General features: G+C 41.3%; 2 protein-coding genes across 3 annotated transcripts in view; one reads left to right on the top strand and one right to left on the bottom strand.

Moving 5' to 3' along the window:
• The window catches only part of ITFG1 (integrin alpha FG-GAP repeat containing 1), a 226,241-nt gene extending 209,643 nt beyond the window's left edge, over window positions 1-16,598 (bottom strand). Inside the window, exons 1-2 of the mRNA XM_056136673.1 lie at window positions 16,247-16,598; window positions 14,602-14,674 (exon numbers count right to left, since the gene is read on the bottom strand). Of these exons, the coding sequence (XP_055992648.1) occupies window positions 14,602-14,674; window positions 16,247-16,457 (284 nt within the window). The 5' untranslated portion in view covers window positions 16,458-16,598. The remainder of the gene's footprint in view (window positions 1-14,601; window positions 14,675-16,246) is intronic.
• Window positions 16,599-16,632: 34 nt separating this feature from the next.
• The window catches only part of PHKB (phosphorylase kinase regulatory subunit beta), a 278,679-nt gene continuing 267,986 nt past the window's right edge, over window positions 16,633-27,325 (top strand). Inside the window, exons 1-2 of one of the 2 annotated variants that reach the window (XM_056136672.1) lie at window positions 16,718-16,843; window positions 18,769-18,881. In XM_056136672.1, the coding sequence (XP_055992647.1) occupies window positions 18,827-18,881 (55 nt within the window). In that variant the 5' untranslated portion in view covers window positions 16,718-16,843; window positions 18,769-18,826. Of the gene's footprint in view, window positions 16,844-18,768; window positions 18,882-27,325 lie in introns of both variants that reach the window. The other variant, XM_056136671.1, reaches the window with a different exon arrangement.

A 27,325-nucleotide genomic window follows, 5' to 3' on the forward strand; every position in this document is an offset into this window, starting at 1 on the left:
GTATCTATGGAGTGAGTGCATCAGAAGTCTGATGGTGCCTTCAGATTTCCTGATACCCTAAAATCGCCGCTGTGCCTTTGGCTGACCCCAACAACTAAGGACCAAATTTACCAAAAAATTAAATGCCAAAAGTACGTGGGAGCCACACCCACAAACCACCTCTGGCTCAGCTATACAAGCTCATTTATAAGTCTTATTTCAGAGATACATAAATAAATCCTGAAAGAGACCAAAAGCCACAATTAATCTCCAACCTGTGCATGGCTGAACAGACCAGGGTAAATCGGAGGGGGACATGTCAGCCTGTTGCCTGCCCAAGCAGAACCCCCTGCAGCTGCTTCCTTCCACAATCCAAAATCACTGCCATACCCTCACCCTGAACCCACAGTCTCAGGATGAACTTCACTGAGACATGCTGAAAACTCAGGTATACGGTTTTTGTGACTGAAATCTCCAGGCTTTCTTGGCGTTGGGATGGGCTACTTCACCTCACTTCCTGTGCTGCTGGAAACCTTGGCAGTCACATCCACACCTTAAAGCTGCCACCCAGTTAAAAAGCTACTCCAGCTTTACCATCCGGATAAAAATACTGAATGCCCTAAACAAACACCATGACTTTTTAGTACTTGTATTACAAACCATAATGCACAAAAGGAAAGGAGAGAGAGAGCAAAAAGGAAAGTGCCTCCAATAAAGGGAGGTTGGGAGTAGGAAATGGGGTGTTGGGGGATGGTGGAAGGAAAACAGGGGACATTGGTGGTGGGAAATATACCCTGGTGGAGGGATGTTTGCTGGATCATTGTATGACTGAAACCCAATTATGAACAGCTTTGTAATGGTCTATCTAACAGATATCCAACTAAAAAATTAATATATATATGTCTATATATACACACACCAAATTAAGGGAAAGCAAAGTCCTTAAAGCAACTACTACTGATATTACTGAAGACACACTGACAATAATACAATAATAGAAGATTTTGATACCCAACTCTCCTCACTGGATTGATCAACAAGACACAAAATCAAAAGAAAACAACAGCACTGAATGCAGAACCGGAAGAGCAGGGATTAATAGACATGTATAAAGCTCTCCACACTGGCAAAAACCAAATAGACGTTATTATTCTGTGCACGCAGAACTTTATCTAGGGTAGACTACAAGTTGGAACATAAAACAGGTGAAAGTCTCTTTTCAGACATGTTTTAACAGTATAGTCTACCAAAAAAAGAAAGCTGGACAACTTGAACATTTGGAGACTTAACATATTGTTAAGAAACCCTTGAATCAAAGAGGAAATCAAAGAAATAAATAATTCTTGTTTTGGTGGGCTGGAGCGATAGCACAGCGGTAGGGCGTTCACCTTACAAGCGGCCAACATGGCCGACCCGAGTTCGATTCCTCCGCCCCTCTCGGAGAGCCCGGCAAGCTACCGAGAGTATTTGATATGCCAAACACAGTAACACCAAAGTCTCCAATGGAGACGTTACTGGGCCCGCTCGAGCAAATCAACGATCAACGGGAGGGCCTTGTTTTGGAAGATGAACAAGAATGAATACACAAGTAATCGGAACACTCGAGGCACTGCAAAACAGCACCAAAAAAGAAATTCAAGGCAAAAGAAAAAAAGACTTTTATCAGCAAAACACTCCAAAACAACAAATGAAATCCAATGGAAAATAATAAAAATTAAAGGAGGAACAAAAGATATATAAATCAATACAAAAAGGTAATGAAAACAAGAGTTGTTTTCACAAAAGAATAAATAAACCCTTCAGTCATACATACACACATCAGGGAAATTCTAGTACATTAGATAAGACATGAGAATAAGAGGGACACAAATTATAATCAATATATCACAATCTCACCATGCCGTTTTCGACACTGGAGAAGAATTGTTCCTCGGAACATGCGATAAAAGAGGTGTTGGAGGCGTCGGTGTCCTTGTCAACACAAACTTGGCCAAGAGCATTGATTCATTCGAATGCCTAACAACCCGAATCGGACGTTTACATTTGAATAGATGTGGCTCACTGCCTGCAGTTTCTATCTTCGTTGTCTACGCACCAACATCTCATTATGATGAAAGAGAAATCGAGAAGTTCTACATGGAGCTAGAGAAGTTCTATAAAGAAGACCACACCTTCTACAAGATCATTGTGGGTGATTTTAATGCCAAGATAGGACCGAGAAGATCAGCTGAAGAACTTCACATCGGGACCCATGGCCTAGAATGGAACGAACAGGGTGAGAGACTGTCAGAGTTCATCATGTCGACCAAGACCATCCATGGTAACTCAAAGTTCCAGAAGGCAGAATCTAAACGATGGACATGGGAGTCTCCCGGTGGACGATTCCACAACGAAATAGACCACATCATATTCAATCGACGGTTTTGCCTGACTGATGTCGCTGTTGTCCCAAAATTTCGAACGGGATCGGACCACCGTCTCCTTCGTGCAAAATTCTACTTCACAGAGCGGGGAGAAAGGGCTGCAAAATTCAAAAAGAGAACTCCCAGAATGACCACCAACTGGGAACTCTTTGGTACTATTGCGGCAACATGGGAAGATGCCATTGTTGACAACATTGACGAGGAATACGATCGACTGGTTCAGCACCTCCATGAATGTGCGAGGAACGCCAAGAGAGAGATAGCCACAAAAAGTCGCCTATCTTCGAAAACTCTTGAGCTAATTCGCCAGCGTGGTTTGGCGCATGCCTCAGGCAACCGCAAGCTAACGTCCGAGCTTGCAAAGCAGTGCAGAGATGCGATCAAGGAAGACCTCAAAGAGAGAAGAGCAGAAGTACTGGTAGATGCGGCAGAAGCCGGGAAAAGTATTCGTAAGGCCCGCCTGTCCTTCGCCAACTATAAGAGCAAGATGACTGCCCTCCGACGTCCTGATGGATCCATCACATCCTCCAGAACGGCAATGGAGAAGATTATCCATGACTTCTACTCAAATCTCTTCAATAGCCATGTCCACTTGCCAACATACCAAATTCCACAGGATGGGTATGTTGTTCCCAACGTTCTCCCCTCCGAAATCCAACACGCCATTTCGTTGGTAAAGAAACAAACAGCACCCGGCCCAGACAAGGTCAGACCTGAACACCTGAAGAACCTGCCGTCAGTACTCATCAATACACTGGCTCGGCTCTTCACTCGCTACCTGTCTGAATGCAAGGTTCCGTCCCAATGGAAAACCAGTAGGACCGTACTACTGTTCAAGAAGGGAGACATCCATGACATTGGCAACTATCGCCCGATCTGCCTATTGTCTGTCATCTACAAGTTGTTCACTCGAGTCATCCTGAATAGGATTGGCAGAACATTAGATGAAGGACAACCATGCGAGCAAGCAGGATTCCGCAAAGGATTCAGCACCATCGACCATATCCACACGATAACCAAGCTCATTGAGGTTTCTCGGGAGTTCAAGATGCCGCTCTGCTTAACGTTCGTTGATTTAAAGAAGGCCTTTGATTCTGTTGAAACGGAAGCGGTCACTGAAGCCCTAGCCAATCAGGGCATTCAAGCCCAATACATCAGGATCCTCCGTGAGCTCTATTGCGGATTCACTACCAGGATCTCACCATTCTACAAAGAAGTGATCGTTGATGTCAAGAGAGGGGTGCGGCAGGGTGATACCATTTCACCGAAACTCTTCAGTGCCACCCTCGAGAACATCATGCGACGACTGGAATGGGAAGGAATGGGAGTGAAGATAGATGGTCGGCAATTACACCACCTCCGCTTTGCTGATGACATTGTTTTAATAACACCAAACATCAGCCAAGCAGCACAAATGCTGGCCGACTTTGACCGTGAGTGTGGAAAGGTAGGACTACAGCTGAATCTTACGAAGATAATGTTTATGAGAAATAGCCTTGTTCCTGACGCCCCATTCGCTCTCAATGGAACGACCATCTCCGAATGCAACAGCTATGTCTACCTAGGTCGAGAGGTCAACATGACAAATGACCTGGCACCCGAGCTGTGCAGGAGGAAGAGAGCGGCTTGGAACGCCTTCAAGAACGTCGAAGAAATAGCTAAGAGGACGAAGAACCTCCGGCTCCAGGCACATCTCTTTGATTCCACTGTTCTTCCTGCATTAACATATGCCTCAGAGACCTGGGCCCTACGCAAACAAGATGAGAACGCTATTCAGGTCTCCCAAAGAAGAATAGAAAGAGCTATGCTTAGAATATCACGTTTCACTCAAATGAGAGAAGGAATCCGGAGTTCTGACATCCGTCGACGATCAAGGATCAGGGACGCTGTCTCATTTGCCAAGGTGTCGAAAATCAGATGGGCTGGTCATGTAATGAGATTTAAAGACGACCGTTGGACTAGAGCTGTTACTGATTGGATTCCACGGGATGTCAAAAGACCGCGTGGCCGCCCACCTACCAGATGGTCAGACTTCTTCGTCAAGATCATGAACGATCGGTTTGAGGCCCTTCATGTTCCCGGAGCGAACAGATGCCATTGGGCTACACTAGCACGCGACAGGGACAAATGGAGACGTTACTGGCGCCCGCTCGAGCAAATCGACGACTAACGGGAAGTTAAGTGATTAAGTGATTTAAGTGATATCACAGGTACAAAAGACCATTAACAAGTTTATGGTACTAAGCTGGAGAACCTAGATGGAATGAATAAAATTTTAGGATGACACATTAAGTTAAGAGTAAACTGGAAGAGGATGGGAGAAGCATGCTGAAAGTAGACTATAGACCAAACATGATTGCCACTCAATGTTTCTTTTGCAAACCACAACACCCAAAAGGAGAGAGAGAACAGAGGGGAATGCCCTGCCACAGAGACAGGGTGGGATGGGGGGGATGGGGGGTGGGAGGGATACTGGGATCCGTGGTGGTGGGAAATGGGCACTGGTGGAGGGATGGGTATTTGATCATTGTATAATTGAAACCCAAGCACAAAAATGTATAAGTCTGCAACTGTACCTCATGATGTCTCACTATTAAAAAATTTTTTAATAATAAAAAAAATAAAAAGAGTAAACTGGAAGAAAATAAAAGACCTGAAGACAAACAGTTACTAGTAAGGAAACTGAAATAGAAATGAAGTTGTCCCCCTACATACACCCCCCCTGAAAAAAGTGGGGCCAATGAGTCCAGCAGATAGGGTACTTGCCTACACACAGCCAACCTGGGTTAAATCCCTGGCACCACCCTGGAGGATATGCCCCAAGCCTATCAGAAGTGATCCCTGAGCACAAAGCCAGAAACAAGTCATTATGGTTCAAAAACCAAAAATCTTAGTCCAAACAGGTTTAATATTAAATTCTATCAAATCTTTTAAAGGGGCCCTAAGCACATATCTTTCTCAACCTCATCCAGAAAAATCAAAGAATACTTAACAGCTTCCATGAAGTAAATACTACTCTGATAACAAAAGTAGGAATATCACTTAAAAAAAAATTACAAACCTGAGGGTCTTGTGACTGAAAACTCCAGGTTCAACAGAACTGGGAATGGGTGTCCGCCCCTGCCTCCCCTGTACCCTTGTTTCCTATCACTTGGCAGTCACACCCATAAGCCACCTCTGGCTGGTATCAGATAATCTCATCAATGGCCAAGATCCAGAGACGCACTGTCACTCTCTCTCAGGAGAGAGCATAAAACGACATTGCAATAGCCATGCCAAAGGACACCTTGCCAGGCTGTTTCATTTGGGACACTTGGGAAGGCGGTGGGTAGGGTAAGGCACCTCCCCGCTCTAAGGGACCTAGCCCAAGCAGCCAAACACCTCCAGAACTTAATTGCGGCTGTGCTCACAGCTGCTCTCCATATGCTAAGCCTCACCCATGAGTGAACTTTCTCCAGGACTTGTCATATCTCACACTACAAATATTCCAAGAGTAGCACACCATATTTGGTGGGACTTAAAGTAGAAGGCAACCAATCTTAGAGGAAAATATATTTTTACAGACATATATGTATAAAACATATAGAAACACACAAGACCCAATCTTCAACAACATGTTAGTAACCTCTTATAGAAGGGCTTAATGGCCCCGGGGTGAAATGCAACAGTCTTCACACATTTTCCTCTAAGGAAACTTTCTTGGATCACTTTCAGCAGTTTATTTATAACAAACAATGCAAAATGAATTATTTTGGTTCTATTTTGGGATAGGGGTTGGGGTTCCGGTGGGAACATCCCAGATATGGTGGTCGGAAGGTGTTGAGGTGTTGGGATGCTCTGTAGCACTGTCCTCCCGTTGTTCATCGAGTTGCTTGAGCAGGCCCAGTAACATCTCCATTGTGAGACTGGTTGTTACTGTGTTTGGTATATCGAATACGTCATGGGGAGTTTGCCAGGCTCTGCCGACCAGGCGGGATACTCTCGGTAGCTTGCCGGGCTCTCTGAGTGGGGCGGAGGAATCGAACCTGGGTCAGTCAGGTTGGCCGCGTGCAAGGCAAATGTCCTACCCACTGTGCTATAGCTCTAACCCCTAATTTTTCTTTTATTATGTTTTTGCATGTGGCCACATCCAGCAGTGCTTAGGGCTTGCTCCTAGATGTGCTCAAGGATTACTGCTGATGGTACTCAGGGAACCATATAGGATGCTAAGGAGCAAATCCAGGTCAGGTGCATGCAAGACAAGTAAGTGTCTGTCCTATTGTACTATTCCACCAGGCCCTGAACAGATTATTTCTAATAATGAGGCTAGGGACATAAGCTCAAGATGGGAAGTATTTTCTTTTAAATTCGGTATTAGAACATTTGGCCACTTTAAAAAAAAAAGGATTTGGACCTCTATCTCACATCACCATCATATACAAATAACTTAATTCAAATAAATTAAAGACCTTAATATTAGATCTGAATTCATAAAAAAAATCAAGAAAAACATAGGCAGAACTCTCCATAATATTGACTTTACAGGTGTCCCCAATGTAAGTCGGTCACGGTCCTCCCGTTGTTCATCAATTTGCTCGAGTGGGCCCAGTAACGTCTCCATCATGAGACTTGTTGTTACTGTGTTTGGCATATCGAACACATCACGGGTACCCAATGATAAGACATTAGGTAAAAATAAACAAATGTAACCACTTCAAACTTCAAAATTAATATAGTATATAAGAAACTATAGCTAAAATAAAAAACACCTTACTAAAAGGGGGGGAGAAATATCCACATTTCACACACCTAACAAAGGGCAAGTGTTTAAGTTATAAATAAATTACAAAACTCAGGTATTTGTAAACAAACCTATCAAAAATTAAGTGAGGTGCTGAAGAGACAGGATAGCAGGTGGTTGCTTGCCTTGGACATAGCTGAGCTGGATTCAATATCCAGCACCTCATCTATACCTCAAGCCCCACCAGGATCCCTGAGTTAGAGCCATGAATAAGTCCTGAGCACTATAAGGTCTGTCCCTGACCAAAAAAAAAAAAAAAAAGAGTGGGGAGAAGTTGAACAGACACTCAGGAAGATATATGAAAGCCAACAAGCATATGAAAAGTGTTCATCATCACTGTACATCAGGTAGTACAAAACAATGAGAAGCACTTCACCCCTCAAAATATTCAACATTTCCAAAACAACCTGTGCTAGCAGGAAGTGACGAACCAGAAACTCTCATTCATTTTTTGGGGAAAGCTTCTGTATGGAGAAACTATACAAAAACTTTCCCAAAAATTAAAAATAGAATTATAATCCAATCCAGTGGTTCCACTCCTTGGATTCTCTGCCAAGAATACAAAACATTAATTCAAAAAGATATGCACAATTATGTTCGCTATTACTGACAACAGCCAAGATCTGAAAATAATTCAAATGCCTGACAAATGAGTAGATAAAGAAATTGTGTATACAATGGCATACTACCTGGAAAATTCTACCACTTCCTACAACAATGATGGAAGAAGAAGTTATCTTGTTAAATGAAAAAACTCAGAGGGAAAAGGTAAGATGCTGGATGATGTCACTCACACACAGTATACACAAAAAACCAAAAACAGAGAAATGGAATGGAAATGGGCCCTTGGACTTTGACAACAGAACTGAGGTTACCAGGTGTGGTTACCAGGCAAGGTACATTGTGGAATACAAGTGACAATAAGAAGTGATGGAAGGAACTGTGGTGGTGTTAACAAGTGTAGTAACTTTGTACACCAAAAGCATAAACATGAACACTACTATAAATACATATCTCAGTGATAAAATAAAATATAAAAATATATAATATAAAAACAGACTATCCCAACAACCCTCAAACATTATTCAAACAGAGGAAACTACACAACTTTTTTTCCTGTTTTTGGACAATACTGGGCAATGCTGGGGTCTATCCCAGGCATGATAGCCAGAGGTTGCTCTTGGGGATCTAGAGACCTAACTCTAGACTTCCTCACTCCTTCTATATTATTATCCCTTTAATCTATCTCCCCTGCACCTAAAATTCAGATTTTAAAAAGCAAACACATGCCACATAAGGAAAAAGTACAGAAATGCAGTATCTTAATATTAATCGGTTCTTAAGTACACTCAATCTACAGTTAAAATGGGAAAACAAAAAAAAATTAAAAAAAATCAATAAAAGTCAATTTGTGGTAATATATTACTATATTAGTTTAACCTATGTAAAAAATAAATTTAAATCATTTAACACAAAAAAAACCCCAAAAACAAAATAAATAAATAATAAGTATTACTTATAAATATTCTCATTGAATTGCACATACATGTGACTTTTAGGATAATAAAGTTTGCTTTACTGTTAAAAAAATGGGAAAAACAATGATTACTGGATTAACTGAAAATATGAACTTGCTATTGAAATGGGTGTTGTCCCTTGAGCATATATCTTACTTGTTCCTATGTCTCTTGCTTGCTTATTTGCTCTTTAAGCTTGTGTTATCTCTTGAACACATATGCCTTTTCTTTTTCCCCACTGCTTGCATCTAAGTGACTTCTGTCCCGTAAAAACTAAACTTATTTTGAGCTAATGAAAGAACTCTGGGATGAATTAAAGAGGAACAACATAAGAATCATCGTAAGAATCACTGATATGATACTATTTTTAGAGAACCCTAAATCCTCTACCAAAAAACTCCTAGAAACGATAGACTTGTATAGTCAAGTTGCAGGCTCAAAAATCAAAAACCCAAAAGTCCATGGCTTTCCTATATGCAAGTAAGAGAGAGAAGAAAGTGACATGAAAAAAGCAATCCCGTTCACAATCATGCCTCAGAAAATCAAGTACCTCGGAATCAGCTTAACTAAGGAGGTAAAGAACCTGTAGAAGGAAAACTACAAAATGTTACTTCATAAAATAAAAGAGGACAGGAGGAAATGGAAACATATCCCCTGCTCATGGATTGGGAGAATTAACATTGTCAAAATGGCAATTCTCCCCAAAGCATTGTACAGATTCAATGAGATCCCTATAAAGTTACCCATGACATTCTTCAAAGAAATGGATTAAACAGTCCTGAAATTCTTATGGAACAATAAGCCCCCACGAATAGCTAAAGCAATTCTTGGGAAAAAGAAGATGGGAGGCATCACCTTCCCCAACCTCAACCTCTACTATAAAGTCTTAATAATTAAAACAGCATGGTACTGAAACAGAGAGAGAGCCACAGACCAATGAAACAGGGTTGAATATCCTGACACACACCCTCAAATACATGATGTAATCTTTGATAAGGGAGCAAGAAATGTGAAGTGGAGCAGGGAAAGTCTCTTTGACAAATGGTGCTGGCAAAACTGGACAGCTACATGCAAAAAAAAAGGGCTCAGACCTCCACCTAACACCATGCACAAAAGTCAGATCAAAATGGATTAAAGGCCTCAACATCAGACAGAATCCATCAGGTACTTTGAAGACAAGGTTGGCAAAACCCTCCACAACATTGAAGCTAAAGGTATCTTTAATGGTGACACACCACAGGCCAAGCAAGTGGGAACAGAGGTAAACAAATGGGACTATCTGAAAAGAAGAAGCTTCTGCACCTCAAAAGAAAGAGTGACCAAAATACAAAGAAAGTATACAGAATGGGAAAGGATATTCACCCAATACCCATCTGATAAGGGGTTGATATCAAGGATATACAAGGCACTGGTTGAACTCCACAAGAAGAAAAGATCCAAACCCATCAGAAAATGGGGCAACAAAATGAACAGAAACTTTCTCAAAAAATATATTTGAATGGCCAAAAGGCACATGAAAAAATGCTCTTCATCACTAATCATCAGGGATACACAGATAAAAACAACAATGAGATATCATCTCACATCACAGAGACTGGCACACATCCAAAAGAACAAAAGCAACCTGTGTTGGCACAAATATTAGGAGAAAGGGACTCTCCTTCATTGCTGGTGGGAATGCCACCTGGTTCAGCCATTTTGGAAAACAGTATGAATGTTTCTCAAAAAATTAGAAATTGAGCTCCCATTTGACCCAGCAATACCACTTCTGGGAATATATCCCAGAGATGCAAAAAAAAGTATAGTCGAAATGACATCTGCACTTGTATGTTCATTGCTGCACTGCTTACAATAGCCAAAACCTGGAAAAAACCTGAGTGCCCATGAACAGATGACTGGTTAAAGACACTTTAACATCTTTTACATCTATACAATAGAATACTATGCAGCTGTTAGAAAAGATTGGTCACGGTCACAGTCCTCCCGTTGTTCATTGATTTGCTTGAGCGGGCCCAGTAATGTCTCTATCATGAAACTTGTTGTTACTGTGTTTGGCATATCGAATACGTCACGGGTAGCTTGCCAGGCTTTCCCGTGCGGGCGAGATACTCTCAGTAGCTTGCCGTGCTCTCTGAGAGGGGCGGAGGAATTGAACCGGGCTTGGCCAGGCAGGCTGCTCATGAGGCAAATGACCTTTAAGTCATAAAATTTGCACATAAGTGGATCAACATGGAAAGTATCATGTTAAATGAAAAGAGTCAGAAAGAGAGGGACAAACACACAAAGACTGCATTCATCTGTGGAATATAAAGTAACAGAATGGAAGACAAACACCCAAGAATAGTAGAGATAAGTACCAAGAGGTTTGTTCCACGGCTTGGAAGCCAGCCTCACATGCTGGGGGGAAAGGCAGCTCAGATAGAGAAGGGAACACCAAGTAAAGGGTGTTTGGAGGACCAGATCGGGATGGGAGATGCATGCCGAAAGTAGACTATAGACTGAACATGATGGTCATTCAATACTTGCATTGCAGACCACAACACCCTAAAGGAGAGAGAGAGTAAAATGGAATGCACCTGCCACAGAGGCGGGGGGAGGGGTGGGTGGGAGGGATACTGGGAACATTGGTGGTGGAGAACGGGCACTGGTGGAGGAATGGATACGCAATCATTGTATGACTGAATCGTAAGCACGAAAGTTTGTAAGTCTGTAACTGTACCTCATGGTGATTCATTAAAAAATAAAAACTTGAAAAAAAATTATAAAAAGGATCAAAAGAACATTATCATAAGAACAACATAAGAATCAGAGCGCCTTGGTACATCTACACAATGGAATACTATGCAGCTGCCAGGAGAGATGAAATCATGAACTTTGCTTATAAATGGAGAGACATGGAGAATATCATGCTAAGTGAAATGAGTCAGAAAGAGAGGGACATACACAGAAGGACTGCACTCATCTGTGGAGTATAAAACAACATAACTTGAGGCTGACACCTAAGGACAGTAAATACACGGGATAGATAGATAGATTGCTCCATAGCTGGAAGCCTGCTTCATGACCAAAGGGGAGAAGGCAGCTGGAATAGAGAACGGATCATTAAGAAAAAGATGGCTGGAGGAATCGGTCGGGATGAGAGATGTGTGCAGAAAGTAGATAAAGGACCAAATATGATAACCTCTCAGGGTTTGTATTGCAAACCATAATGCCCAAAAGTAGAGAGAGATTATGGGGAATCATGTCTGCCATGGAGGCAGGGGGAGGGTGAAAAAGGGGGGTTATACCAGGAATACTGGTGGGCGGAATGTGCACTGGTGGATGGAGGGGTGTTTGAAAATTGTGTGATTGTAATCCAAACATGAAAGCTTATAACTATCTCATGGTGATTCAATAAAATTAAACACACACACACACACACACACACACACACACAAAGATTTACAGCATTTATCAAATGAAATACTCTAGTATTGAGAAAGTAGTGAAATGTAAAATATAGTTTAAAAAAAATCAATGAATTAAACACCTCACCAAGAATAATTTACCCAGCCAAACTCTCATTCAGATATGAACACAACTTCACAGATAAAAAACAAATCAGAACCTTCAAGACTCAAAACCATTGCTGCAAGAACTAAAAGGCTACTTTAAGGAAAGCCCCACAACCAGCTAAACTCCTGCAGAAAGATAGAACAAATTCCCTAACAATTACCTTCCCCAATGCCAATAGATTAAATGTACCAATTAATTAAGAGTCATTGAGTGAGAAGATAGATTAGAAAATTGAACCCAACACTCTGCTGCCTGCAAGGAACACATTTGAACAATCACAGCAAATAGTACACAAAATCAAAGGTTGGAAGACAATTCGACAAACACCTCAAAAAGGTCAGGGTGAACCTCATGGGGGGGGGGGGCGTTCCGGCCCGTCCTTCACGCCCTACCAAGGTCACCAGTTGCCCCCCCACGAGCGGCTCTCCTGCACGGCCACGGCCCCAGAAGCACAAGGACTTAATGCAGAAAACCAGCAGCTTGGAGCAGAAAAGCTCGGACTATGCGTTAATCCAGGCCATCCATCATGTCTGCCCGGAGGGGAAAGGGTGTTGCCCCATTCACCCTCTCCTCTCTGGAAAGAAAGATGGCGGCTGCATGGGAGCCTTGTGGACAGCAGGTATGAGCTGGGGGTCGGGGGCGACAAAAACCTCATGGGAAGGGGGGCGTTCCGGCCCATCCTTCACGCCCTACCGAAGTCACCAGTTGCTCCCCACAAGCGGCTCTCCAGCACGGCCACGACTCCAGAGCACAGAAACCAATCTCTTAATTATCTGACTTTTAGTAGAAATACTTCCAGGGTTAATAAGTAAAATAGCAGAAATCCAAAACCAACATTTAATTCTTGAACCCAGCTGTAGAAAGCAAATAATTTCACAACGCTTTTTCAGCATGTCTGATTTGGGGAGGGGGGGTAAACTCTAAATAATAATGGTGCATCCTTTATCGAAACAATGAATCTAGTCAAAGTAGATAGAGTGTTAACTAGAACTCATCTGCCTCACAGGAATTGGGAGGGGTGGGAGGTGGGGTTCTATTGGGGTTCGTGGTAAAAAATAAGTATTGGTAAAGGGAAATGTGTTTGATATTTACATGACTGCGACCTAAACCTGAAAGCTCTGTAACTTTTCCCACAGTGATTCAATAAATAAATAAATTATTAAAAAATAAAAAAAGGTCAGGGTGTCCATACTAGTATCAGACAACATAGACTTCAGGCTGAAAACGATTATACGAGACAGGTAAGATCATTTCTTAATGATTATGGGATATGTACATCAGGAAGAACTCACACTCCTAAATATACATGCATATAATGAGGGACCAGAAAAATACTTAAAACAACTAATAGACTTGAAGAAAGACACTGATAGCAACACAATAGTAGATGGTGACTTCAACACAGCTGTCAAGCTGTCATCTCTCGATAGATCAACTAAACAAAAGCTGAGAAAGTAAATACTTGCATTGAAGAAAGCCTATACGGTGACTTAAAATTCTCAAAATTTCTTTCTGACATTTCCAGACACCAATTCATCATGCATACGGTTAATAAATAAGATAATTTCTCATCAGCAATTTATTAAACAAGAACTTGAAATGACTCCCCATTTGTTATAGAAGTTCACCCTCACTATGTTGATACTTCTATTTCATAATTTTTCATTGTATATCTTAGATTTCTGTCAGGCAAAACTTTCTATTTCCTCTTCACATGTTTTGCCCGTGATATCTGGTGAAAGCTGTGTCCAGAAACTTAAAAAGTCCTCACTGTTTTCTTGGTGAAGCTCAAGTCACATAATTTCTAGAGGATTTGCACTGATCCATCTCTTTTCCTTGAGCCAGACAGCAATTAATTCTTTTGTGATTTCAAAATTAAGATAGTTTACTATAGATTGGAATCAGTATTTTATACAATGCAAGTCATAAAATAAAATATTAAAAAACTTAAAAGAACTCAGCTTGACTTAAATTCCTTCAATAATGTAACCTTAAAATCTCATCACTTGTCAAAGAGCAAACAAAAATTACAAGGTCACTGACCTTTCCCCCAGTGATACTCCCCCTCAATTCCCACAAAATATAAAAGTTGACCTGATTAGAGCTGTGAACTGCTGTCTCAGGGACGCTGAGTATAAGAGTGATTGCTAAACATGCAAAACAAACTTGAACACACTCACATTTATTTTTAACTTTTAGTAAGTTCACTGTTTTTCCTAAAAAATTACTCTCTCAAATTTTTGTGTCATAACACCACTGAATTAATCTCAAAGACAATACCTCTTACTGCATATCTATTTTACAGTAACAAGTAATGTTTTATAGAAACAAATATATGCGTACTTACTTCAAAGATACTTTTACTTTGGGTTTAAAATAGGGAACATTCTGGTCTGCCAAAAAGATGATCAAATCATTTCCTAAAAGAAGTACATATATTAGAAAAATGTTTCCCAGTAACACATCCAAAGAGTTCTTACAAGAAACTTTCTAAGTAATGTTCTCAACAAGTTAATTTTCATTTTACTCCAGTTCATCTGCTCTCCACAGGCTAGTCCTACCTGTTGTCTAATGGAACAGGGTGCCTAACAGTAATCACAAAGTCAGTGTTCTAAGTAATAGATAAACAGGAAAGATGAACATGGTAAAATGCAGTTGGTCAAGACAAACTGACAGCAATGCCTTCTGGTAAGGGTGAAATCAATAAACTTTAAAGAAACAAAGATCAGACCTTAACTTTATGTCAAGCCTTGTCTTGCCCAAACATAAAAATGCAGCACCTTATAGTGGTTACCAATCACATAGGAATACCCACTATAGGGATCTGACTGGTATAACAGGATTATATATTCAAAGCAGAAAATTCCAGATTCTCCAAGATCCTCTTTTCCAGTTGCTATGAAAGCATGCCACAGGCTGACACATTTTTATATCTCAACGAACACCCTTTGGACAGACTTTTAAAATTGTTGAATCAGACATGGGCCATTCTTAAAGTTGGGAGGAGAGGTTCTATCAGTTTGTAAAGTATTGCAGGGGTGTGGCAACTGGCACCCTGCAATATGGGAATCACACAAAGACAGGAATGAATCCAGGGCCCACAAGTAGCTCTATGGATTCCGGCAAGGTTTGGAATAAATGTGCACAGGGATCTTTTCAGTAAAGTTTTACTAATAGCTTCATCCTTTACCTATAGCCTATGGATACTCAACCATGGAGGACTCTTCAATTATCATGTTGGCATCACGTTTTATAGTATGTTTAGTAGTGGTGAAAGCCAAGAACTCCCCCAAACCACAAGATGTCAAAAGAAGTAGATATGGAAGACTTGGGGTAGTGTGAAAGGGAAGGGAAGTCAGTGGAAATAAAAGACTATTCGGCTCAGGAAAGCCCTGAATCTGAAAATTTGAGAACCAGTGGTCCTTGTGAAAATGCTCTGTTTAGGGCTTTGGAGGGCACAGAAGCATCAGAAGCTTTAAAGCCGTGGCCCAGATCGAGGGAGAATATGCGTAAATTTGATAAACATAAGAGTAGGGAGAAGAATTCCCTGGGGGGGGGGGAGGGGGAATTGAGACAGGGGCCTTTCAGTTCATGGAAAAGCAAGTAACGCTAATGGAAAGAAATGAAGGGCCTTGGGAGGAAATGTAGAACGATGCTGTAGACTCCTCGGGAATCAGGAATCAGGAAGGGCAGACTATGCAAGGCAGAGGAAGAGAGGTGAAGGTCTTGGACTGCTCAAGACAAAAGTGGGGTGTCTGGGGGGAGCTGGGTAGACCACACTGTGTTGGGGTGACAGGGCCAGGACCTGGGACTGGACAAGATGGATCAAACGGGCAAGCTGTCAAGGTGCTGTAGATACAGGGGGAGAGACAGGGCTTGGGAGAGAAGGCCCGGGAAACGCAGGCGACCCGCCATCTGGGCAAGGGGTGTGGGGGGAACACTGGGACAGGCACAGGGACGGTGGACAGAGGAAGGGCCAGGCAAGCACTGACTTTCCCGCAGCACGAAGAGGTCCGTCTGCTTGTCGGAGTTGAGGTCTCCGAAGGCCGCCAAGGTGCCCCAGGCCTCGGCCCCAAAGAGCTCGGCTGTGACGTTGTGCAGCGCCCGTGCCGGAACCGGCCCGACTCCCAGGAGCGCGAGCCCCCCAAGCAGCGGCGCCAGCAGCGCCCAGGAACTCGGCAGCCGGCCCGCCGCCGCCGCCATGGCAGCCCCGCAGCCCCCGCCCGACGGCCCAGCGCCGCGCTTGACGGCAGCCGGAAAGCGCCGCGCGCCGCCGAAAGAAGCCCCCCACGCGGCCCCCGCAAGCTGCGGCGAGGCGACACCGCCCCCGCTCTCACGCTCCCCTCGGTTGCCTCTCGGGAGCCCCGGGGGCCGCGGGATGAGGTGGAAGCTCGTCCGCCCGCTCACTTCCGGCAGGCGCGCCTCCCGACAGTGTCGCGCGGGGGGCGGGGCCAGCCCGGCGGCGCTGACAGGCGGGTCCCGCGGGCCGTGGCCGAGCGGCGGCCGGAGCACCATGGCGGGGCTGGCGGGGCTCTCGACCGAAGTGAATTGGAAGGTCTTGGAGCAAAGAGCCCGGGCCAAGCGCTCAGGTTTGGTTGGCTGGAGCGCCACCCCCTCCTTCCCTGCTCCGTGGGTGGTGCCCCCCCCCCCCCCCGTTGAGAGCTTGCTGCGGGAGGCATATGTGTCTCGGGTGAAGCAGCCCCCACGAGTGCCCCCTCCCCCCAACTATATCAAGTGTGAACCCCCGCGTCCCCGGGAACCGGTGGGGCTGACTTTGCCTAGACCCACCCCTTAATTAGAAATTGGGAAGAAGCAGGCATTTTCCCAGCCTCAGGATGTGCCCTCCCGCTGTCTTTCCAAAAGTCATTCCTTGACGGGACCCTCTGAGCTGGTGGGTAAAAATCCGCAGCTGCGAGGTACTTTGTTACAAGCTTCCCTTTAAGTTCCACAAAAACATGCTCTGTCCCGTTATCCGTGGGACTGAGGCCTCGGGGCCACGAAGAGAGTCAAGTTGAGCCCACTTAAGGGTTCAGAAGGCCCTTCTCTGGGCAAGTGCCCAGAACTCCTAGTTCTGAGTTGTGACTCCTAAACCCCAGGCCAAGAGCTCAGAAGATACTCTGCAATGATGTCGGTTCAAGTGTCCCGAACTGACTTGATCAAACTGCAAAGTCATGACTTTGAATTTAAAACCTGTAGCTTAGAAACTCCCCTGAAAACTGGGATCGGAACTTCTCCATTTTCTGACTGGCCGTATATAATTCAGAAAAGATGAGGGGATCACAAGTCTTTAGCTAAAATTCTACTTTTTTATGAAGGATGGATAATACTGTCTTTCAATGTTGAGAAATTTTAGTCCAGATTGCTAATTTAAGAGCACCAAGAGACTAGTGGTTAAAAAAAAAAAAGTATCTTGCATTGAAATTGGGATTTCTGTGTGTGTGGCCCCATTATGTTGCTTTTCTCCTTTATGAAGTACTGGCTGTCTGTTGTGCTGGGGTTTCCTTTTTTTGTTTTGTTTTGTTTTTAATTTGACAAAATAATCATGCAGAAGAATTTCACCAATGTTTGTTTCTAATTTCATTCTATTTTTAAATTTCAAGAGTTCTGTGTTTATATGTTTAGAATTTCAGCAAAGCTAGGGCTAAACTGACAGAAGAGTTTCCAGTATACTTTAGAGTCAATAGTTTCTTGAAGTCATGTGTTTTTATTTTTTTCTTAAAAATTTGTGTCAAGTTGAAATAGTTCAGTGCTAATTACAATTGGAATGGCAATATCTAGTCAGAGTAACTGAGTTTTTACATTTTTCTTTTTCCTTTAATAGAATTTTTCTTCAATCTTTATCTAAATGCATGTCATAAAAGTAGGCTTATTTCTATTTAATTATTTTTAAAAATTCTAATTATATTGAATCAGTTGAATGTAGTCACTTAAATCCAGTTTCAACATGCAAAGTAGTTGACTAGTACAATATTTAGCTATTCCTGTATGTTTGCATCATTAGTTGTAAAAGAGATACCCCTTGAAGTCATTCCACAAGTTAGAAGTTAAAGGTTTCAGAATCTGTTAACTCAGATGTAAACCATATAATTCTTGAGTGAATCATTAGCTGTACTGTGTCACAAGTTATCAACCTGATTCTATTACTTGTAAGACTTGAATATATAAAACCCAGCTTTGTTTGAAATTTGAACTAACCCTATGTGCTAGAGACGTCACTGCAAAGTCGCTAACTACACATTGTTACATAGTAGCATAATCACTTCACAGTTAAACAGAGGATGCTACCCTTACCTACTGTTTAATAAAGCAGATATTTTATCTTCCCTGTCTAATTCATATAAGCAAATGTAATTTATCAAGCCAAAGGAAATCAAATTTTCAAATTATAACGGAGAAAATAAATGTATAATGAATGAACCTCAATTATTGCCTTTGTTGTGCACTGCATGTTAATAACTGCTCACACTGCTTTCAATTAATCTAATGCTGATTGCTTCTAACTTCTACTAAACAGTTTTGAAAATTGCTGTAGTTTAGCCTGCAACACTTATGATTAGAGTCAACAATTTGATATGGCCAACTTACCTGATGCAGTCGTCTCTTCTCAGCCAGCATTTTTAAGGTCTGGTAAGTGTATAGACTTCCAAAAGGTTGCTTGGTAACTTTAAGTACCTTTATTTCTAAATTTTAATGTCACTGATCTTGTGTTATTTGGTGGTCCCCCAAGCCTGAATGCCATTTCTCAAATCGTAGGCCCAAATTTTCATTGTAAATTGTATGTGGCATATCATGGGGCAGAATAGAATTCCTCCCTGCCTTGGCACTTGAAAGTGGTTTGAGGAGAGAGAACCAGGTAGTTCCTCAGTGTTTGGTAGCTTCACTTATCTAATGGGCACATGAAAATTTCCTGGGGGCTGAAAGGATGGTGCAAGGGTTAGACCACCAGACCTTGGTGGTGTAGGATAATACTGTTTTGTCCTTCCTGCATAGCCTCAGGTAGTTTAGGTTTATTGGGTTGCTCCCATCGTGGCCCTCCCATTCTTTTGTTTATTTGTATATATATATATATATATATATATATATATATATAGCACCACCAAGAGGTCACTCTTGAGCACAGAGCCAGGAATAGCCTCTGATCACTGATGAGTTTTCAAAAACCCACCCCCTTTTCACCTTCCACCCAAGAAAAGTTTCCTAAGGGAATTTTATCTTTTCTACAGTGAAAATAAGTTTCTTATAAAGTATCAATTTTTAGACAGTGTCCCAATTATTTAGTGTTTATCAGTTCCCTGGAAGTAGTGGTCTTTTTGTTGTGATGTTTCTTATATGCCAAGGATCAAATCAGGACTACATACATATAAGCCATGAACTCTACACCGAGCTACAGCACTGGCTCCTCAAATAGCTATTTTTATACGCATTTTTATATACTGGTATGGGAAGTCACAGAGGTTAAGTGACTGATACTTTTATGTTTTAAGGTTATAGGCTTTGTCTTCCATCCCAAGGCTTCTGATGGCTTTGGAGGAGACAGTGGCACAGTGACTTATACTGTCGTACATGTTAGTGAAGCTCTTTGCCATTTTGAAAGTTGTAAAATTGCTCCCTAGTGAGTGCCGTGGATTTGGGAAACAGTTTATTGGGAGTTCTGGATGAAAGAATGACCATAAAAGATTCCCATTAGGAACCCATGCCTTTCAGTATATCTAGTTTTGGTTCAAGGGAGAAAAGAGTTTGAAGTGGCTATAGAGCTCTGATTGGAGAGCTGTATCTTTTCTGTTGGTGCTAAATAAAACCTGTTCTATATAACAACACAGTGAGAGAAGCCTGTAGTTTGTAAGTCAGACTCTCAGGACTCACTTGTAGCTAAATGTGAGATACCCAAAAAGGGACAGCAAAACCCTTTTTTTTTAAAAGATATATTTGTAAAGTTTTTATTTATTTATTTATTTATTAGTGAAACACCTTGAGGTACAGTTATAGACTTACAAATTTTTGTGTTTGGGTTTCAGTAATACAATGATCAAGTACCCATCCCTCCACTAGTGCCCATTTTCCACCACCACGGGTCCCAGTATCCCTCCCACCCCCCATCCCCCCTATCCCACCCTGCCTCTGTGGCAGGGCATTCCCTTTTGTTCTCTCACTCTCCTTTTGGGTTCTGTGGTTTGCAAGAGAGGCATTGAGTGGCAATCATGTTTGGTCTATAGTCTACTTTCAGCATGCTTCTCCCATCCTGGGAGGATCCTCCCAAAACCCTTTATTTGGTGCTCCCTTCTCTATCTTAGCTTCCTTTTCCCCTAGCACGTGTGGCTGCCCTCCGAGTCATGGGGCAAAATTCCTGGTACTAATCTCAGCCACTCCTGGGTGTTAGTCTCCCATTTTGTTGGTTTATGTTCCCCAGATGAATGCAATCTTTCTGTGTCTATCCTGCTCTTTCTGACTCATTTTGCTTAACATGATACTTTCCATGTAGTACCACTTGTATGTAAATTTCATGACTTCATCTTTTCTAACAGCTACATAGTACTCCATTGTGTAAATGTACCAAAGTTTCTTTAACCAGTCATCTGTTCTCAGGCACTCAGGTTTTTTCCAGATTCTGGCTATTGTAAAGAGTGCTGCAATGAACAAACAAGTGCAGATGTCACTTTGACAATACTTTTTTGCCTCTCTGGGATATATTCCCAGGAGCGGTATTGCTGGGTCAAATGGGAGCTCAAATTCTAATTTTTTGAGAATCGTCCATACTGTTTTCCAAAAGAGTTGGACCAGTTGGCATTTCCACCAGCAGTGAAGGAGGGTCCTTTTCTCGCCACATCCGCGCCAGCACCAGTTGCTTTTGTTCTTGTGGATGTGGGCCAGTCTCTGTGGTGTGAAATGATATCTCGTTTTGGTCTGCATCTCCCTGATGATTAATGATGTAGAGCATTTTCTCATGGCCTTTTAGCCATTCGGATTTCTTCTTTGCGAAAGTTTCTGTTCATTTCCTCACCCCATTTTTTGATGGGGTTGGGTGTTTTCTTCTTGTGGAGTTCAACCAGTACCTTGTATATCCTTGATATCAACCCCTTGTCGGATGTGTATTTGGGGGACAGCAAAACCTTTTTAATTTTGGCTTTACCTTAACTATTTCAGAAGTGTTCTCACACACCCTCTCTTTCATTTTCATTTTATATTTCAAGTTCTGTTCTGGCAAGATGGAGGTGGAAAATCATGAAGAATTAGGAAATAGCTTAGGGAAGAAGCACAATCAAGTAGAAGGAAATAAAGCTTATCCCTTAAGGAATAAAAATAAAATATGATCCTTGTCTTTACTTGTGCTCCTCTAAATGAAAGATTTATCTAACTTTTAATGTTTGAACTGATAAAATAAGAGGATACATCTTGGGCTGTGTTTTCTTGCTCTGAGCACCAGGTTGTTTTTCATCTTGGCTTTCCTAATAAGGACTTGGTGGGTATTCAGCAGCAGTGTATTCATTGCACAGTGGGTAGGGCGTTTGCCTTGCACGCAGCCAACATGGCCGACCCGAGTTCGATTCCTCCGCCCCTCTCGGAGAGCCCGGCAAGCTACCGAGAGTATTCGATATGCCAGACACAGTAACAATAGGGAAAAAAGGTGAAAAATGTTTTTCATACATATATATCAATATGAGCACAGCGGGTAGGGCATTTGCCTTGCATGAGGCCGACCTGGGTTTGATTCCTCCGCCCCTCTTGGAGAGCCTGGCAAGCTACCGAGAGTATCTCGCTCGTACAGCAAAGCCTGACAAGCTAACTGTGATGTATTGGATATACCAAAAACAGTAGTAACAAGTCTCACAGTTTGTTGTGAGACGTTACTGGTGCCCGCTCGAGCAAATCAATGAACAATGGGAGGACAATGCTACAGTGCTACAGATATAAATTAGTTTATACAGTTCTAAATACACTATAAAACAATTTACCATGTTATCAATTGTTCTGGTATTTTAAAAACCTTAGAACTTTGTTTTTTCATAACAGTGTTTTAAGGCATTTACAGGATTCAGAACAAGATAGGATACACTAAGAAGAAACACTGAACTTCACTGTAATATGCCTAACAAAGGTTAAAGCCTTAAAGAAGTTATACAGACTGACTTCTTACACATTACTATAAGACTGACTTATTATAAATTATTCTGCATATTTGTACTTCTTGGAGCTTCTAACCAAAATTTAGTAAATCGATGAACAATGGGAGGACAGTGCTACAGTGCTATAAAGAAATACTAAAACTTTCATTTGTTATATTAATAACTTCTCCATAATTTTCATTTAAAGTTTATTTACTAATTTGGAAATAATGAAATTACATTGTAAATTATTTGTTTTTTTTTTCCATATTGTGATTCCTTGGACTATTGTCATTTTAGCAGAGTGTATTACAGTAAGCAAAGCCACGCGGGTTCCGGGGCCGAGATCTCCAAGCCTACTCGAACTGGAGTCGAGCATCTTCCACCCAGATCCTCCAAATCCCAGTAGGCGGGGGTCACACCCACCACCTGGCCCCCTGGCGCCGTGTAATCCCATCAACGACCAAGACTCAGAGACTATAAAATCCAGCTCCTGGAACCGCGCAGTCGCATTTGCGGCCACGCGACGTCTTATCAGGACATCTTTTTATGACATCTTATTATCTCATTCCTACTTTGGACAAACTTGCAGGCTATCGAATGTAGCCTGCCCACAGGGCAGAGTCTGGCAAACTCCCCGTGGCATACCAAATATGCCAAATACCAGTAACAATGATGGGTCTCATTCTCCTAAAGAGCCTTAAATATAATCTCAGGGCTAGGATGAAAGAGACGTTACTGGGGCCTGCTCGAGGCAATCAACGAATAACAGGATGATGAAATGAAAAATGAAATGTATTACAGTATAATCTCATGTGCAATCATTTTAAAACTTCACAGTTCAGCTTTTGGAAAATTAGTTTTCAGTATGTCCAAAATGTTTTATGAATTTATCTTTATTTCTTTTCAATTTCTTGTATCTGTTGCTTTTTATTTCTCCTCTTCACTGAATTTTATATGTCTTTTGCTTCTATGTGCTCGTCTAACATTTCAGTATGTGCCATGTGATTCTTCCATAAGCTCTTGCATATTTCTTTGGTTTTGACTGCTTACTCCTCAGATATGGATGTCCAGAACTTTCCTTAAAGAAATTTGCAGTTAAATGTACAATTCAGCGCCAAAATAAATTATTAGTAAGGAGTATTGCACCCAGTGCCTTGGATTATTTCCACTTTTTATGTTACTGCTGCAGCTATACAGTATATTACCACGTTCAGCTATGGCCGTCCCATGGACACTACTATCATTTGATTTATTCTCTAATTATTTACAGTCATGGTTCGTCATTTTGTGATGAGTAAGATAATATTTGGGGATGCTACTTTTATTCTTAAATGATAAGATAATTTCGTTTCTTTTTAAAATAATTCATTAGAGCTAAGGCTGAAGCTGATCAGAAGAGCACTTGCCTTGTATATGTGAGGACCTAAGTATGATCTCTGATACCGTAAAATAAATAGAATAAAAGAAGTAACCAGCTTGGTATTTTGTAATTTTTTTATGGTGTAGTTATAGTAGTCTGAAAGTTTATTGTGTCAGTTAAAAAATAAATCTATATCCCCCTCACCACCACCAAAGTTCCCATAACCCTCCATCTCTGACCCTGTGTCTCTTCCCATCTTTTTTTTTCTTCCTCCCCCCATTTGGCTTTGAATTCCAAAGTCAAGGGTTTCCCATTGCTTACTATTCACTAGTCATGTATATATTTATTTGTTTTTGTGTTTGGGGAAGCAGGTTGTAGTGGTTAGAGGTTACTCCTGGCTGTGCACAGTGGGGGCTATATGGGATGCCATGGATGGAACTTAGGAAGGCAAGGTCCCTACCTACTATACTATAACTTTGGCCCCTTGCTTGTCTTTTTTTTTCCTTTCAAAAAGAAATTATTCCTCTTCATTTTTTTGTTGTTGCAACAGTGTTTGCTGTGTTCTTCTTTTGTTTTTGAAACAGTCTTTGATCCTGTTTTTGCAAAAGGATTAAGGCCTGGGTTTGATCCTGGCACTGTGGTATAGATGGATGGATGGATGAATAGATAGAGAAATAGATAGAGAGACAGACTCTGCCCATTCCTCCCAACCTTCTTTGCCTCTAGTAAGCACCATCTTTTCAGAGTCTTAAAAGTTGGCTTGTTATTTTTTGTGTATGTTGTTTTGTGTCATATAATTTGATTATTTACATGCTACCTATAAGTGACCATCTAATAATTGCATTTCATATTCTGACTCATTTCACTAACATAATTCCCTCAAGTCTCAGCTATGTTGTGTTGCAAAGAAAATTATTTCATCTTTTTAAATAGATGAATAGTTTTCCATTGATCATATTGATGTATGTGTATACAAACATGTATGTGTGTGTATGTGTATATATATATATATATATATATATATCAACACAATACAGTCAATTCTTGATGGGCACTTACTTAGATTGATTCCATGTTTTGCTTACTATTAATAATGCTGCTATAAACAAAGGATTGCAAATTTCCTTTAGAATTAAGGTTTTCATATCCTTTGGATAAATACTTAGGAGTGAAATTCCTTGATTGGGTTTTTAATGTTTAAAGAATCTCTATACTGTCTCTTTATAGAGGTTATTCCTATTTATATTCCTACCAATAGTGCATTAGGAGTTTCTTTTCTAGCCAGAAAGATGGTTCAAAGAGAGAGAGCTCATGTCCAGCATATGTAACACTGCATTAAGTCCCAAGCACTGCAAGGTTTGCTGAGCACAACTTGAGAATTGACCTAAGCATTGAGCTGGGAGCCACTCCCAAGCACTGCTGGTATGGCCCACCTCGCCAAACCCCACCTCCAAAAAATACTCCCCAAAACAAAAAATTTCTTTTACTTTACTACCTTATACCCTTTCTAATAATACTTTTTCCTAGGTTTTTTTTTTAATGAAGTTTTTAACAATGTGGGAGATACTTCATTGTGGCTTTTGTGACCTCTGCCCCATCCCCATTTTCCTAACAATAAGTTAAAAGGTAAAGGTAAAGGCCCTCCCGTTGATCATCGGTTTGCTCGAGCGGGCCCAGTAACGTCTCCATTGGAGACTTTATTGTTACTGTGTTTGGCATGTCGAATACGTCATGGGAAGCTTGCCAGGCTCTGCCGTGCGGGCGAGATACTCTCGGTAGCTTGCCCGGCTCTCCGAGAGGGGCGGAGGAATCGAACTCTGGTCAGCCATGTTGGCTGCGTGCAAGGCAAACGCCCTACCGCTGTGCTATCGCTCCAGCCCGCTATGTTAAGTATTTTTTAAGTGTCTGGTTAAATTTTTGTCCCCACTTATTTTAATGCTCTCATTTTAGAATTGAGTGAACTCTTTACATATTCTGTTTATTTTTTTCAAGACTTGTAGACTTGGAATACTGTTTTGCTTTTGTGGCAGTCTAATCTCAGTATAAAAAGCTTTTAAAGTTTTATGTAGTCGAGTTTACCTATTTTGGCTTTTTTTCCATTGTCATTGAAGTTGAGTCTCTCAAAACATCTCTAACTTTCTCAGTTTAGGCATATATTGCCTATACATTTTATGAATTTTGATGTAATAGCAAAGTCTCATCAATTTTGAGTTAATTATTCTTTACAGTGTTTATAGGTATCCTAATTTCTTTATTTTCTTTTTCTTCTGCTTGTGACTGTCCAGTTTTCTTCACTGTTTGTTGAGCCTTTCATTGCTCTGTTCTGTGGTCTTGGCTAATTTGCCCTAAATTTCTTGGCCTTTACCTTTTATTGCCAGAGTCTCTTCTTTTCATTGATCTTTGTTAATATTGAAGTATCAATGTGAGTTTAGAAGCATATGACTTGAATATTTTCTTTTTTTAATTTTTTTTCATTTTAGGTTCTTTTTAATTAATTTCAAGTTGTTTGATTTGAAGGGCACATTAATATGTTAAAGTTGTATTGTGTATTCTTTTTTTTTTTTCTTTTTTGGGTCACAACCGGCGATACACAGGGGTTACTCTGGGCTCTGCACTCAGGAGTTACTCCTGGCGGTGCTCAGGAGACCATATGGGATCCTGGGGATCGAACCCGGATCGGCCACGTGCAAGACAAATGCCCTACCTACCGTGCTATCTCTTCAGTCTTGTATTGTTTATTCTTGGAAATTTTAAGTATTTATATTATTGACACTAACTTCTTTTGAGATCTTTATATAGGACACTGTTTTCAGTCTTGTATTCACTTCTAATTCTAATTCAATTAACCAAATTTTTTCCTGTGACTTGAAGTGATTATAGACTTGACACTCTCTCACCATTGTTGGTTTGCTTCCTTCCCCCACCTCCTAGAAGCTCTTGAGGGAAGCACTGTAGCACTGTAGCACTGTCCTCCCATTGTTCATCAATTTGTTCAAGCGGGCCCAGTAACGTCTCCATTGTGAGACTTGTTACTGTGTTTGGCATATCGAATACATCACGGGTAGCTTGCCAGGCTTTGCCATGCGGGCAAGATACTCTCGATAGCTTGCCGGGCTCTCTGAGAGGGGCGGAGGGATCAAACCCGGGTTGGCCACATGCAAGGCAATCGTCCTACCCGCTGTGCTGTGTATTTTTAAATTTTATTATTTTTTAATGAATCGTCGTAAGATACAGTTACAAACTTACAAACTTTAATAATTATGTTTCAGTCACACAATGACCAAACACCCATCCCTCCACCAGTGCCCATTCTCCACCACTCAGAATGATTTTTTTTGGTATGCTACATGTTTGATATTGTGCACCTTAAATTTTGAGATTGGTTTCTTTTTGCTGTAAAAATAATGATAGTAGAACCTACCTAGAGAAATTCTTGTGAGGATTAAATAAAACTTCATGTGCAAAACTCTTGACATTTAGTAGCAATCCAATACACTTTAGTACTCCTAAAAATGTCTTTCACAGTATTGTAATAATATAATACAGAGTAGTATTGAACATTAAGATACTTAAAAATAGATTTTTATGTCTTCAATTATTTTGATGTC

Source organism: Sorex fumeus, unplaced genomic scaffold (genome assembly GCF_029834395.1).
Source record: "Sorex fumeus unplaced genomic scaffold, SorFum_2.1 ptg000122l, whole genome shotgun sequence".
NCBI lineage: Eukaryota > Metazoa > Chordata > Mammalia > Eulipotyphla > Soricidae > Sorex > Sorex fumeus.